Raw genomic sequence first — 12,527 nt, forward strand, 5'->3', positions numbered from 1 at the left:
CCATTGACAGATGAATGGATAAAGAAAATGTGGTACTTATATACAGTGGAGTATTAGCCATAAAAAGGAACGAAATTGGATCGTTTGTAGAGACATGGATGGACCTAGAGACTGTCATACAGAGTGAAGTAAGTCAGAAAGAGAAAAACAAATATCGTGTATTAACACATATATGTGGAATCTAGAATAATGGCACAGATGAACCAGCCTGCAAGGCAGAATTAGAGACACAGAAGAAACGTATGGACACCAAAGCGAGGAAAGCGGGGTTGTGGGGAGGTGGTGGTGGTATGAATTGGGAGATTGGGATTGATGTATATACAGTAACATGTATAAAATAGATAACTAATAAGAACCTGCTGTATAAAAAATAAAATTCGAAAAAAAAGTCTGTTATATGATACAAGAATATATATATATAAAATAAATTTAAAAAATAAAATATGCAAATGTTCTCTTTTACCCAACAGGTGTGCAAAACCCATTCTGGTATTCTTGGAAAGGGTTTAGCGCTTTCTCATTCACCAACTATATTGGAAGCACTAGAAGGAAACTTACCACTTCAAATCCAAAGCAATGAACAGTCCTTTCTGGATGATTTTATTGCTTGTGTCCCAGGATCAAGTGGTGGAAGGCTTGCGAGGTAATGTATATTAAGTACTACAATGACTTCCTTTCAGGGCTTGCCTCAGTCTTCATTTCTGAAGAGAAATGAGAGGGGAATCGTTAGGATGTTACAGTGCTGCCTAAGATAATCTAGTTTATGTGTTTTGGACTTGCCGAAGTATAAAATGGTAGTTAATATTTCAAAGTATTTTAAAAATATATAATAGTTGTTAAAAATATGTAGAACACCTAGTAAAATTGAGAAGTCTGTGTACTTGATGGTAGTATTTAATATCTGTACTAACCTCCTAAGTTTATCACTATATTTATTTTAATATGTTTTTTTCCAAATCTACAATTAATACAAATATAAATTTAGAATTTAAATTAAATCATTTGAGGTTATGGAGTTCTCATTTATTTTGTTGCTGTCTGCTTTTTTGTGAAGATGAAAAGAACAAATATGCTGACTTGTGATTTTACTAGTAAATGTAGAAATCTGACTTCTTTCTGGCTTTAATTTTAAAACTACAGAGATTACTCTTTAGTTTTTAAAAACCAAAATGGTGATTGGAGAAGAATAGAAAATCTTTTTTTTTTAGAAAATCTTTTAAGTCAGCCTCCGTGCTATCTTTATGGACTTTTTATGTAATGCATGGCAGAATTACTCATTACTCATCTCACAGGACAACTTGAATGTAGATCATGGATATGATGATCATGAATTCAGGCATGGATATCACAAAATACAGAAAATAGGCCAAATTTACGTGGAAGAGAGGGTAGTAAGGGAAGCTAGTTAAGAAATTGTGTAAAGGGAAGCAGCCGCATAGCACAGGGAGATCAGCTCGGTGCTTTGTGACCACCTAGAGGGGTGGGATAGGGAGGGTGGGAGGGAGACACAAGAGGTAGGGGATATGGGGATGTATGTATATGTATAGCTGATTCACTTTGTTATACAGCAGAAACTAACACACCACTGTAAAGCAGTTATACTCCAATAAAGATGTTAAAAAAAAAAGAGAGAAGATAGACAACATATCTTTAACCTGCTTGCTCTCCAGCAAGCAGAATGTCACTTCTGTCCCTGCTTTGACAGACACCCTGCTCTTTTCCAGGTTTTCAGGTTGGCAAATTCAGCAGACCTCCCTTAAAGAGTGTATTTGGGACTTCAAAGTATATGCAACCTAAATTCATTTTCTTGCTTATTTTAAATCAGCTATAGTTAAAATTTCAAATTTCCTGATTTTACAATTATTTATATTTTATTTGTAATCATCAGAAATCTTATATGCTTCAGCATATTTTTTAATGAATTTGTCATTAACTATTTCCAAGGTATACACTTGTGGTCATTATCACTGAATCAGAAATGAAGATACCACTTTAGCGTTTTGTTTGATACAAGTTTTATTCATTTGTCTTAGTTTCATGTTAATCATTGAAGATGTTGATGAATGTTTGGTTTTTTGTTTACTTGTTTTTTTCATTACTGCTAGGTGGCTTCAGCCAGATTCCTATGCTGATCCTCAGAAAACATCTTTGATTCTGAATAAGGATGATATTCGTTGTGGTTGGCCTACCACCATCACTGTTCAAACAAAAGACCAGTATGGGGATGTGGTACACGTTCCCAACATGAAGGTAATTATATTGGGATTGTATTAGTAGACAACTATGTACTGACTGTTGTAACTAATAAAATTTTAGAAATGGCAAGTGCTTAGATACCATATGCAGTACCCTCTTTAGATATACGTAATGAAGGAAGCCAAAAAATTGTTTAAATGGCTTGTTTATATTAATCAGTACTCAACTTTCCAAGGTATCTATTTTTTGGTTTGTTTTTTTACATTTTGCTAGGTGCTGTGGTGGTTCCAAGGAAGGATAAGAAAGTGTCCGTACAAAGAGTGCTAAGCACACAGAGGGAAGGCCATTAATACATAAGTGACTGAATAAATCAATGAAAGAATACATTTAAAAATTTTGTACCTATCTTTTAAAAGACTCAAATACATTTTGCATTTGGTACTGTTGAAACAAGCTTTAAAATATAATATTGATACTTATACATAAATTTGGATTGTAAAAGAGTGAGGATTGGAGCTAGTCATGTGCTATATTGAAGGATATAGTTCTTTGGATACCTTTTCCCTGAAACATGAATTAATAACGACATTTCAGAGCATATTGTAATGCATGATATTAAGTCCTTTGTGATATAATCTATTAATTAAATATCTTATTTTAAACTTTTATTATATTTCTGAAAATAGTCAATATTGAACGAAAATTTGTATAGGCAATCCCTAGCCGCCCCTGCCCCCCAAAGTTGTATTACAAAGTGATTTGGTTGTTTGGAACTTAGAGTTGATTAAGCCACAAAATCTTTTTTACTCGCAGAGCAGCTGATTTTACCTCAATATTACTTTTTTTTTTTTTAAGACTTTTTTGATGTGGACCATTTCTTTTTTTCTTCTTATTTTTAAAAATAAATAAATTGGGCTTCCCTGGTGGCGTAGTGGTTGAGTCCACCTGCCGATGCAGGGGACACAGGTTCGTGCCCCGGTCCGGGAGGATCCCACATGCCACGGAGCGGCTGGGCCCGTGAGCCATGGCCGCTGGGCCTGCGTGTCCGGAGCCTGTGCTCCGCAACGGGAGAGGCCACAGCGGTGAGAGGTCCATGTACCGCAAAAAAAAAAAATAATAATAAGTAAATAAATAAATAAATTTATTTATTTATGGCTGCATTGGGTCTTCGTTGCTGCACGTGGGCTTTCTCTAGTTGCAGCAAGCGGGGGCTACTCTTCACAGCAGTGCACGAGCTTCTCATCACAGTGGTTTCTCTTGTTTCAGAGCACGGGCTCTAGTGCTTGGGCTTCAGTAGTTGTGGCACACGGGCTTAGTTGCTCTGCAGCGTGTGGGATCTTCCCAGACCAGGGCTCGAACTCGTGTCCCCTGCATTGGCAGGCAGATTCTTAACCACTGCACCACCAGGGAAGTCCCAGAACTATTTCAACTACTTGATTTGTACCATGAAGAAGCACAGTGCCACTGGAGCCTCTAACTTGACTCATAGGAAAAAAAGACAAGAGACATATAGTTCACATGTCTTAAGACCAGTAAGTAAAACTGTATGGAAAAGTATTTGACCCTGATACTAAACAAAAATCAGGCTCTTCACCAGTGGCTTTCAAAGTTTTGGCCATGACCCCCAGCAAGGATTTGTATTACGACCCAAACGTACATATATAGGGTGGAAGAGTATGTACTCTTAGTTACATACAATATACATAATACACATTCATACAGTATGCTGCACTCTTATATTTTCCCTTATATCTTACTTTTTAAAGGAAGATCACACCCCATCAAAGTGATTTCAGGCCCGCTAAGAATTACTCTTTAGAATGCAAAAAGCATCACAGATGATAAGAAAAAAATTGAACAGAGAAAAAAGTAATTCTGAAAGTGATACAAAAAATCACTCCACTCAAGGACAGAGTTTTGATCACAATACAATATACATTAATATATTGAGGGGTTTGTGTATTCACTGATGAATTTCTCACTTAAGTGTATGTAGTGAGTTGTTAAATCCAGTCTTTGAGCCCACAGTAAGTTCCTTATTCATGTGACTATGTTGTAGTTACCATTTTCCAGGTAGGCATAACATTTCATTTCTTTTTAATGTTCATACTGTTATGCCTATAGTGTATCTTCAGCTGTATTTTCCTGTGTTTCCACCTTGCTTTGTTGTCTCTTACTCCATTCTAGTACCTGGGTTGTTTACATCTTACATTTCAGAGTCAGACTTTATGCTTTATCTTTTGTTCTCCTCTTTGGGTTCTTTTTTTTTTTGTGGTACGCAGTCCTCTCACTGTTGTGGCCTCTCCCGTTGCGGAGCACAGGCTCCAGACACGCAGGCTCAGCAGCCATGGCTCACGGGCCCAGCCGCTCCGCGGCATGTGGGATCCTCCCAGACCGGGGCACGGACCCATGCCCCCTGCATCGGCAGGCGGACTCTCAACCACTGCGCCACCAGGGAAGCCCTTTGGGTTCTTTTTTTAGCCACATGATCTTTCTTTACTTCCTCTTTTTTTTTTTTTTTTTCCTACCTATTTTGCTTCTTGAGGGCGAGAAGCCCTAAATCTCTTACTCATTATGCTCAAGTTCATATCAGATTTATGTCTAATTTAGAAACCGTATCTAGGAAACTCCAGTAAATACTATTTAGGAAAAGTGATTTGCATACCTCTTGATGTTTAATTTATTATATCACATTATCATATTAGCTGAAAACAAAATTAGTTCAATCTGTTTTGTTTTCAGCCTGATAGCACATGAAGTTTTAGGAGCATTTTAGACTTCTCAAAAACTATTGAAGTATCCTTATGTAGTAATAACCAATTATTTGGAACAAAGAAGTTGGTTTGCAGGTAATATTTCAGTGAGATCCAGAATCCTTTTTAAAGCAGCAAGTGTTATTGGGTTTTTTTTTAACTTATAAAATGATTATTCCAAGGAAATCTTATTTAATGAAAAGAGAAACTTGTGTCGGAAATAAAAGAATAACAAAGTTTACAAAGAAGCACAGTTTATGAAAGAAAGCAGAATGGTTATCATTTTATATCTCAGTACTCCTAGAGTATGAAATTATTCAGTGATTTACTTCAAGGTTTGTAGAACATAGGCAGATGTACTTCTGCTGTTAATTTACTTAGGGTAAATATAGTTTAAAGAAAGATTAAATCAAAATAGTATTTATAAAAATAGTGGCTATAATTTAAAATCAAACGTCTTAGAATTTGGAAGCGTTTGCTTTTTTTTTCCTTTTTATTACATTTAAGTTTAAAGCTTTTAATGGTGGCAATGTATATGAGCTGAAGAATTTTACCATTATCTTTAAACTTCTGTGTTTTAAATGTAAGATGGGTTTTTAATATTTTCAGAGCATTATATCAACCCAAATACTGATTTCTCATAACCGCAACTAAAGATTGTGGTTATTTAATGGAATGTATTTGCTAGCTACACTTAACTTTATATATAGACACTGAGAGTCTCAAACTACTGACTCCCTAGAATGGCATTAATAAGAATAATACACATAAAAGACATTCCACATTTCTCTCAATTACTTAAGTAATATTGTCACTTTCTTTTATGCAATCCTTTCTATTTCTGTGAAGAGCTTGATGTTGAATTACCTGTTCTTGCCAACCGCAAAAGTAGTGTCTGAAAAGAACAGAAGAAATTTTGGGTGACTCTCAGAATGATAAAGAGCTAAAGTGGTATTTAAATTGTTTGTAACTTTGTGGTTGCCTAGGGATTGAGTGTATTTTGCCAATGCATAAACAAATAAATAACAATAAAATGTTTTGTTATAATTTCTGGAAAGTATTTCTGAATATTGTTTATGAGACAATTTATACTTTCAGTGTTTTAAAATGCCTTAGGAAGTCTGTTCTTTGCATCTCTACAGTAAAGTATAGATAAAAGATATCCCCATATTATTGTTGAAGAAGCTGAGTTGGAAAGTTTAATTATCGATAGGTTGCTTAGCTCTAATAGTTTGTGTTGGTGACAAAACTATCTAATAGTACTCTTTTTGCAGAGTAAATAAACATCTTTAAGTTTTAGGTATAAGATTTGTTTTATTAGCTGTTAATTTCTAAGATACCTATCAATGGAGTACTTTTTCTTCTGCAAAACAGTATGGCTAAAATTGAGATCAGTGCTTTAAAATATGTGAAGATTGCTGGCAAGTAATTATACCTGAATTACCGGATAAAATAATTTAATGTTAGTCCCTGCAAGAATGTAGATTCGTTTGACTATCCTTTCCTGGACTTTATTAATGGCTGCCTTTGTTTTTATTTTGTGTTTTGATATTTTTGATTATTTATTCCCAAAAACAAGGCCTCTCTTTTACACTTTGTTCAGGATTCCTACTGAGGTGGAACCATCTTGATCATTCTGGCAATGTTAAATAATCTTTGAAAGGAATGCCCAAGAGGGACTAGTGGTAACAAAATGTATAGGATTGTGAGTTTACAATTGTGTAAATTGCTTCTTTTGATGTGTTACGGACAGTTATATAATAATAACATTTGGTTTTTATAATATCATGGTTAGGTGGAAGTGAAAGCCGTTCCTGTTTCTCAGAAAAAAACATCTTTACAACAAGAGCAAGTAAAGAAACCTCAAAGGATTCCTGGCAGTCCTGCAATAACAACTGTACCTTCTAATACTGACATGACTTTTGGTGGGCTGGCATCACCAAAGCTGGATGTTTCATATGAACCAATGATAGTGAAGGAGGCTCGATATATTGCCATAACAATGATGAAGGTAATTTGTTTTACTTATCAGAAAAATTTTATTTTTTCACCATTCATTCATTTAACAGACATTTCAGTGATTCAAACTCAGATACAAATCACAGGTCTAGAGAGTTGTTGATAGATGTCAAACTTGCAATGTTTTTTTAAGGATAATGTTCTTTTCCTACAAAGAGTATTTTCATTTGTTTTTGGCAGAAGTCTAGAGAGGTTTCCAGTTGTAGATCAAGTTAATTCAATCAGAGATTGAGATGTTTGGAAACTGGATTTCATTTCCTACAAGCGTACTTGTCAATTTTCAATTTACCAGTACTCCTAGGACATAGCCCTTCAGGGATTCAGAGTTACCTAGGTCCCCTTTAACTTTGGGTTCTTCCAAATGCCAGACTCATCTCTTTGGGTTTCTTACTTCTTTAGGCTTTTTACCTCTTTGGTGCCTTTAGATAGATTTAAAAAAAAAATTTTTTTTGTCCAGCTTTTTTAGTTATCTTTAGAGGCAATGTTAGTCTAAATTATCAAGATGGTTGTTACTTGAAATAGAAGATAGGAATTATGCTATTTTCAGAGAGCAGTGGTGAGCCATTGAAGGCTTTCAGTTGGAGGAATGGCATGATTAGATTTGTGTTTTATAAAGATCATGGTGGAATATGGAGAATGTAGTTGGGAGGATAATCAAGAGACATGGTTTGGTTTAAGTCTCTTTAGGAGACTGTTGCCTTAATCTGGTGAGATATACTGATCCCTTGGACTAGAGAGTTGTCAATTAGGGTAGATTCAAGAGATATTTAGGATAGATTAAGACTTAGTGGCTAATGGATATGGGGTAAAGAGAAAGGTAGGAAATAAAAAATGGAGTTCACACTTTGAGCTTGAGTAGTGAGATTGATAATGTTGGAGAAGGGGCAGATTTTGGTTGAGGAAGATAACAGGTCCAGCTTTTGATGTGATGAGTTTTAGATATCTCTGAAATATCCATGTGAGGATATATAAAAAGAAGTTGGAACTACAAACCTGAAGTGATCACAGTCTTACCTCAAGAAAAGAATTGGAGAATCATCAGTACTTGTATTACTCATGAAATTATGGAAACAGATGATCTCTATCTAACGTGGCGAGAGGAGAGGGAAGTTCCAGGACCGGGTCCTGAGGAACATCAATATCAGTGATTCTCAAACATTTGTCCACATCAGAATCATCTGGAGCTCTTATTTATTTATTTTTCTTTTTAAAATAAATTTATTTATTTATTTTTATAAATAATTGCTTCATTGCTGCGCGCGGGCTTTCTCTAGTTGCAGCGAGCCAGGGCTACTCTTCATTGTGATGCGTGGGCTTCTCATTGCGGTGGCTTCTCTTGTTGCGGAGCACGAGCTCTAGGCATGCGGGCTTCAGTAGTTGTGGCACGTGGGCTCAGTAGTTGTGACTCGTGGGCTCTAGAGCACAGACTCAGTAGTTGTGGTGCACGGGCTTAGTTGCTCCGCGGCATGTGGGGTCTTCCCACACCAGGGCTCGAACCCACGTCCCCGGCATTGGCAGGCAGATTCTTAACCACTGCGCTGCCAGGGAAACCCCGTGGAGCACTTATTTAAAACGGAGATTTTCCCACCATCCAAAGATTTAGATTCAGTAGGTCTGAAAAGAGGTTCCAAAATTCACGTATAAAACAAATATGCAGAATGATTCAGGTTCAAAAGCTATACTTTGAGAAATATTGATTTACAAGACAGATAAATAAAAAAAAAGAAATGAAAATGGAAACAACATTGGCAAGAATACTAGCCAAAGGGCTAGTACAAAGTAGGACACCAGCTCTTACCTTTGCCACTTTTCCCCCCATGTTGCATATGGCAACTCATTTCATCCTCATAACAACCCTATAAATGACTATTTCTTATTCCCATGTTACACATGTGGAAACTGAAGCACAGAGAGGTTGAATAACTTGCCCAAGGGCACACAATGACGGAGAGTCTGATTCCAGATTTGATTTTCGTACTTCCCCCAACTACCTTATGCCATGTCCTGAAAGTCACAGAAAGCTGTTTAAGATGGGTTAACAATGTTAGGCTGCAGAGTGAAGTCCTGAAAAGGATCTAGCAGTGATCAGTGATCTTGGCAGGAGCAGCTTTAGAGGCATAGTCAGTTGATTAATTTGTAGATGAAGAAGAAGTGAAGATAGCTAAAGACAAAACGAATGTAGATAAGTCTTTCAAGGTGTTTGGTTATAAAAAGGAACAGAGGAAATGGGATTGAGTGAAGGCTTTACAGTCTGAGACTGAATATAGAAAGACATGTTTTAATACTGAAGAGGAGACAATTGAGAAGAAGGGAACAATGTAGATACTCCAAGAGATAATAATAGTATCTGTTGCTCAGGTGGAGGGATTGGCTGTACATAGGAGGAGTATTGCATCTTTCACTGTACCAGGAGAGGGAGAAGAAAAGAATTAATACAATTGCTAATAAATTTGTAGGTTGTGCAGCAAAGAATTATTTATGATAGCAATTATATGTTTTAGATTGGAGATGGGAGTGATTAATCTTAGGGTCAAGATTTTGAAACAAAGGGAAAAAATGAAATAGTCATTGTAGAGAACGGAGAGAAACTGATCAGAAAAGACTTATCAGACATCCTTGGAGAATCAGTTGAATTGAAGATCCTGTGTTAACAGTGCAGCGTGAGTCTTATGAACTCGAATAAGATAATCATTTGGATTGAGTCGGCATGGACCTTGTGCCAGATAGTTCAACAAAAGAGCAGTGACTGAGAAGGAAGTTGAGCATATGGTGGTTAAAGAAAAGACAGCGGAACCCAGCTGGTTTGGAAGGGAAAATAAAAGTGGATTCAGAGAGAGAAATTTAAGGAGGTGAGAAGGACTAGAAATCTAAGAATAGATATGGTAGGAGTTATGGAGGCAGAGAATGGAGCAGGCCATTTTATATTGGTATCAGAGATTGAACAGTTCTGAGTAACATCACAGGTCTGTGACTTTTGGTACGAGTGGCTGAAACAAAGTTGAAGTTGAGATTATTGAGGTTGAAGAAATAAAGGAACTGAAAAGCTAGAGTTTTGGATGCGTTGTCCACGATTAAAGAATTTGAAGCTAAATATTCTCATTCATTTCAACTTTTTTTTAAGAGATTTAGTTTCTGGACTCCTTACCTCCCTAATTATTCTTTTAGTTTCCTATGAACATACTTAGGTTTGTGTAATTTCTTTTGAAAATCTAGTTACCAGAACTGAATTCAGTATTTCAGGAATGTTCTGAGAGGCCCAGGTTAAGGCAGTTACAGAATACCATTTCCAAACTGTCTCTTTGAGATATTAATTCACGTTCCAGGAAAGGGGATTCTCTTATATCAGCCATTCACAGATACCGTGTGCTACCCAGTAGTGAACTAAATATGGTGGAGGATGTAAAAGTGAGATATGATCTATCCTTTCATTGTTAAATAGAATAATATGTATTTGAGGGAAATTGTTGGAGTAGAAAACCCATTGTACTGTGAATCTGGAAACTTGAGTTTTCCTGCTATTAACACCGTTGTAATCTTGTTAGACTTACCCTGAAATTGCATTTTCCTCACTTGGAACTTTTTAGTAGGTGACAGAAGCTAGGTCATTTCTAAATCACTTTCATGAAAAAAGCGAGGGTGGGGCGAAGGAAGGGGGCTTGTGAGTGGTGTGGGTGTGCTTCTCTTTGCTGTAAGTATAGTAGTAGTTAGAAATGAATGAACAATTGGAGAACTTTACCTGAACCTTGAAAGGTTAATTTGGAATTGCTGCAGGAATATAAAAGTATTGGAAATAATGCAACAAGTTTCATGTACCTATAACCCATTTTTATCTTTACATTTCACCAAACTTTTTCAGATCTTTTTGTTATTTCTGTTACGAAACAGATTGTTAACAGTACAATTGCAACCCTCTGTAAACCCTTCTCCCTGGACCCATTCCCATCCCTTCCCTAGAGGTAACCACTGTCCTGAAGGTAATTAGTGGTTCTTCTTCCCCAGATACATTTTTTTGTATTTTACTGAGTACAAATTAATCTATAAGGAATATAGTATTTAGAATTTTGTGTATTTTTCAGAAGTTTATAAAAATGGTATCATATGCACCCATCACTTTGCCAGTGTTTGTCCAACATTGTTTTTAAGGTTTAGTCATGTAGCTGTAGTGCATTCAGTTTATCTGCTTTGAAGTATTCCAGTGTATTACTGTTCCATAATTTGTTCATTCCTCTTCTGATGGGCATTTAGGTTGTTTCTAGTTTTTTTCACTACTGTAAATTGTATTGAAATAAACATCCTCGTATATGTCCCCTTTTGCACATGAGCGAGAGTTTTTCTAAGATACATATCTAGAAGTGGAACTGCTGGATAGTAGGACATACCTGTCTTCAGCTATATTAAATATTGCCAAAATTTATATGCCCATGAGCAACGTATCAAAATGCTAGGTACTTCATGTTCCTACCAGCATTTGGTTCTTACCAGCACAACTTGATGACTGGGATAGGATCATCTTGTTGTTTTAATTTGCATTTTATTGATCCGCAGTCTAGTTGAATAACTTCTCAAATGTTTATTGGCCTTTCAGATTTCCCTCTTCAGTGACTTGCCTTTACTCACTTTTCTTTTGTGTTGTTTCTGTCTTTTGTATTGATTTGTTCTGTATATATTATGGATTCATATCCTGTTAAGGTTAAATGAATTACGAATCCCCTTCTTCCAGGTGAAGGCTTAACTTTGCCATTTCTTTATAGTGTCATTGTCTTGGAGAAATTTAAAATTTTAATGTGCTCAAAACATATTATCTTTTTCTTCTTCTGAATTTGTTGATGTTTTATTTGTTACATCTATGTCTTTAACACACCTAGAATTTATTTTTGTAAATGGTGTGATGTAGGTAATTGAGTTTTTTCTTTTTCTCCTGTATGGATAACCAGTTGTCTCAGCACCACTTATTGAATGTTCTATCAGTGCATTAGTTAAGAATGTTTCTAATGATTTTGTGATTCTTGCTCATCTCTTTCTTAAAGGTTTATGAAAATTACTCATTTGAAGAACTGCGTTTTGCATCACCAACTCCTAAGAGGTGAGGATCATTTTCTCAAAGCGTAGCCAAAACATGTGTTGCCAACTGCTTATAACTAAGATCACCCTGCGTTCCAACCTTATTTTCTATAAATAAATATAGGATTTAAAAATTCCTGGTAGAGATTTTTTTTAACATCCTTATTGGAGTGTAATTGCTTTACAATGTTGTGTTAATTTCTGCTCTGTAACAAAGTGAATCAGCTATATGTATACATATATCCCCATATCCCCTGGTAGAGATTTACAACAGGTTTTATAATGTGTAGATTCACAGGTAGAATGTATTTATATTGAACTATAGTACTGCCAATATGTTACATAATACTAAGGTAATAAAGAAATAACTAGTAGCTAAAAGTATATAAATTGGCTTGTAAAACATTAGTTAGTTTGTTTTTTCTCTTTTTGTTTCCCTCTCTCCTTCACCTAATGAGTGGCAGAGCGATTTCAGTATATGTTGTATTTGTATTTTCA

The 12,527-nt window shown here is 35.8% G+C and overlaps 1 protein-coding gene across 21 annotated transcripts in view; it reads left to right on the forward strand.

Moving 5' to 3' along the window:
• The window catches only part of MYCBP2 (MYC binding protein 2), a 276,112-nt gene that overhangs the window by 176,496 nt on the left and 87,089 nt on the right, over positions 1 to 12,527 (forward strand). For all 21 annotated transcript variants that reach the window (XM_089899231.1, XM_089899222.1, XM_089899228.1 and 18 more), the window contains 4 exons: positions 471 to 643; positions 2,106 to 2,250; positions 6,745 to 6,960; positions 11,996 to 12,051. In XM_089899231.1, the coding sequence (XP_089755357.1) occupies positions 471 to 643; positions 2,106 to 2,250; positions 6,745 to 6,960; positions 11,996 to 12,051 (590 nt within the window). The remainder of the gene's footprint in view (positions 1 to 470; positions 644 to 2,105; positions 2,251 to 6,744; positions 6,961 to 11,995; positions 12,052 to 12,527) is intronic.

This window comes from Delphinapterus leucas, chromosome 18, assembly GCF_059928025.1.
Source record: "Delphinapterus leucas isolate spDelLeu-1000000601 "Yukka" chromosome 18, BTC_Dleu_Yukka2, whole genome shotgun sequence".
In the NCBI taxonomy this organism is placed as follows: Eukaryota; Metazoa; Chordata; class Mammalia; order Artiodactyla; family Monodontidae; genus Delphinapterus; species Delphinapterus leucas.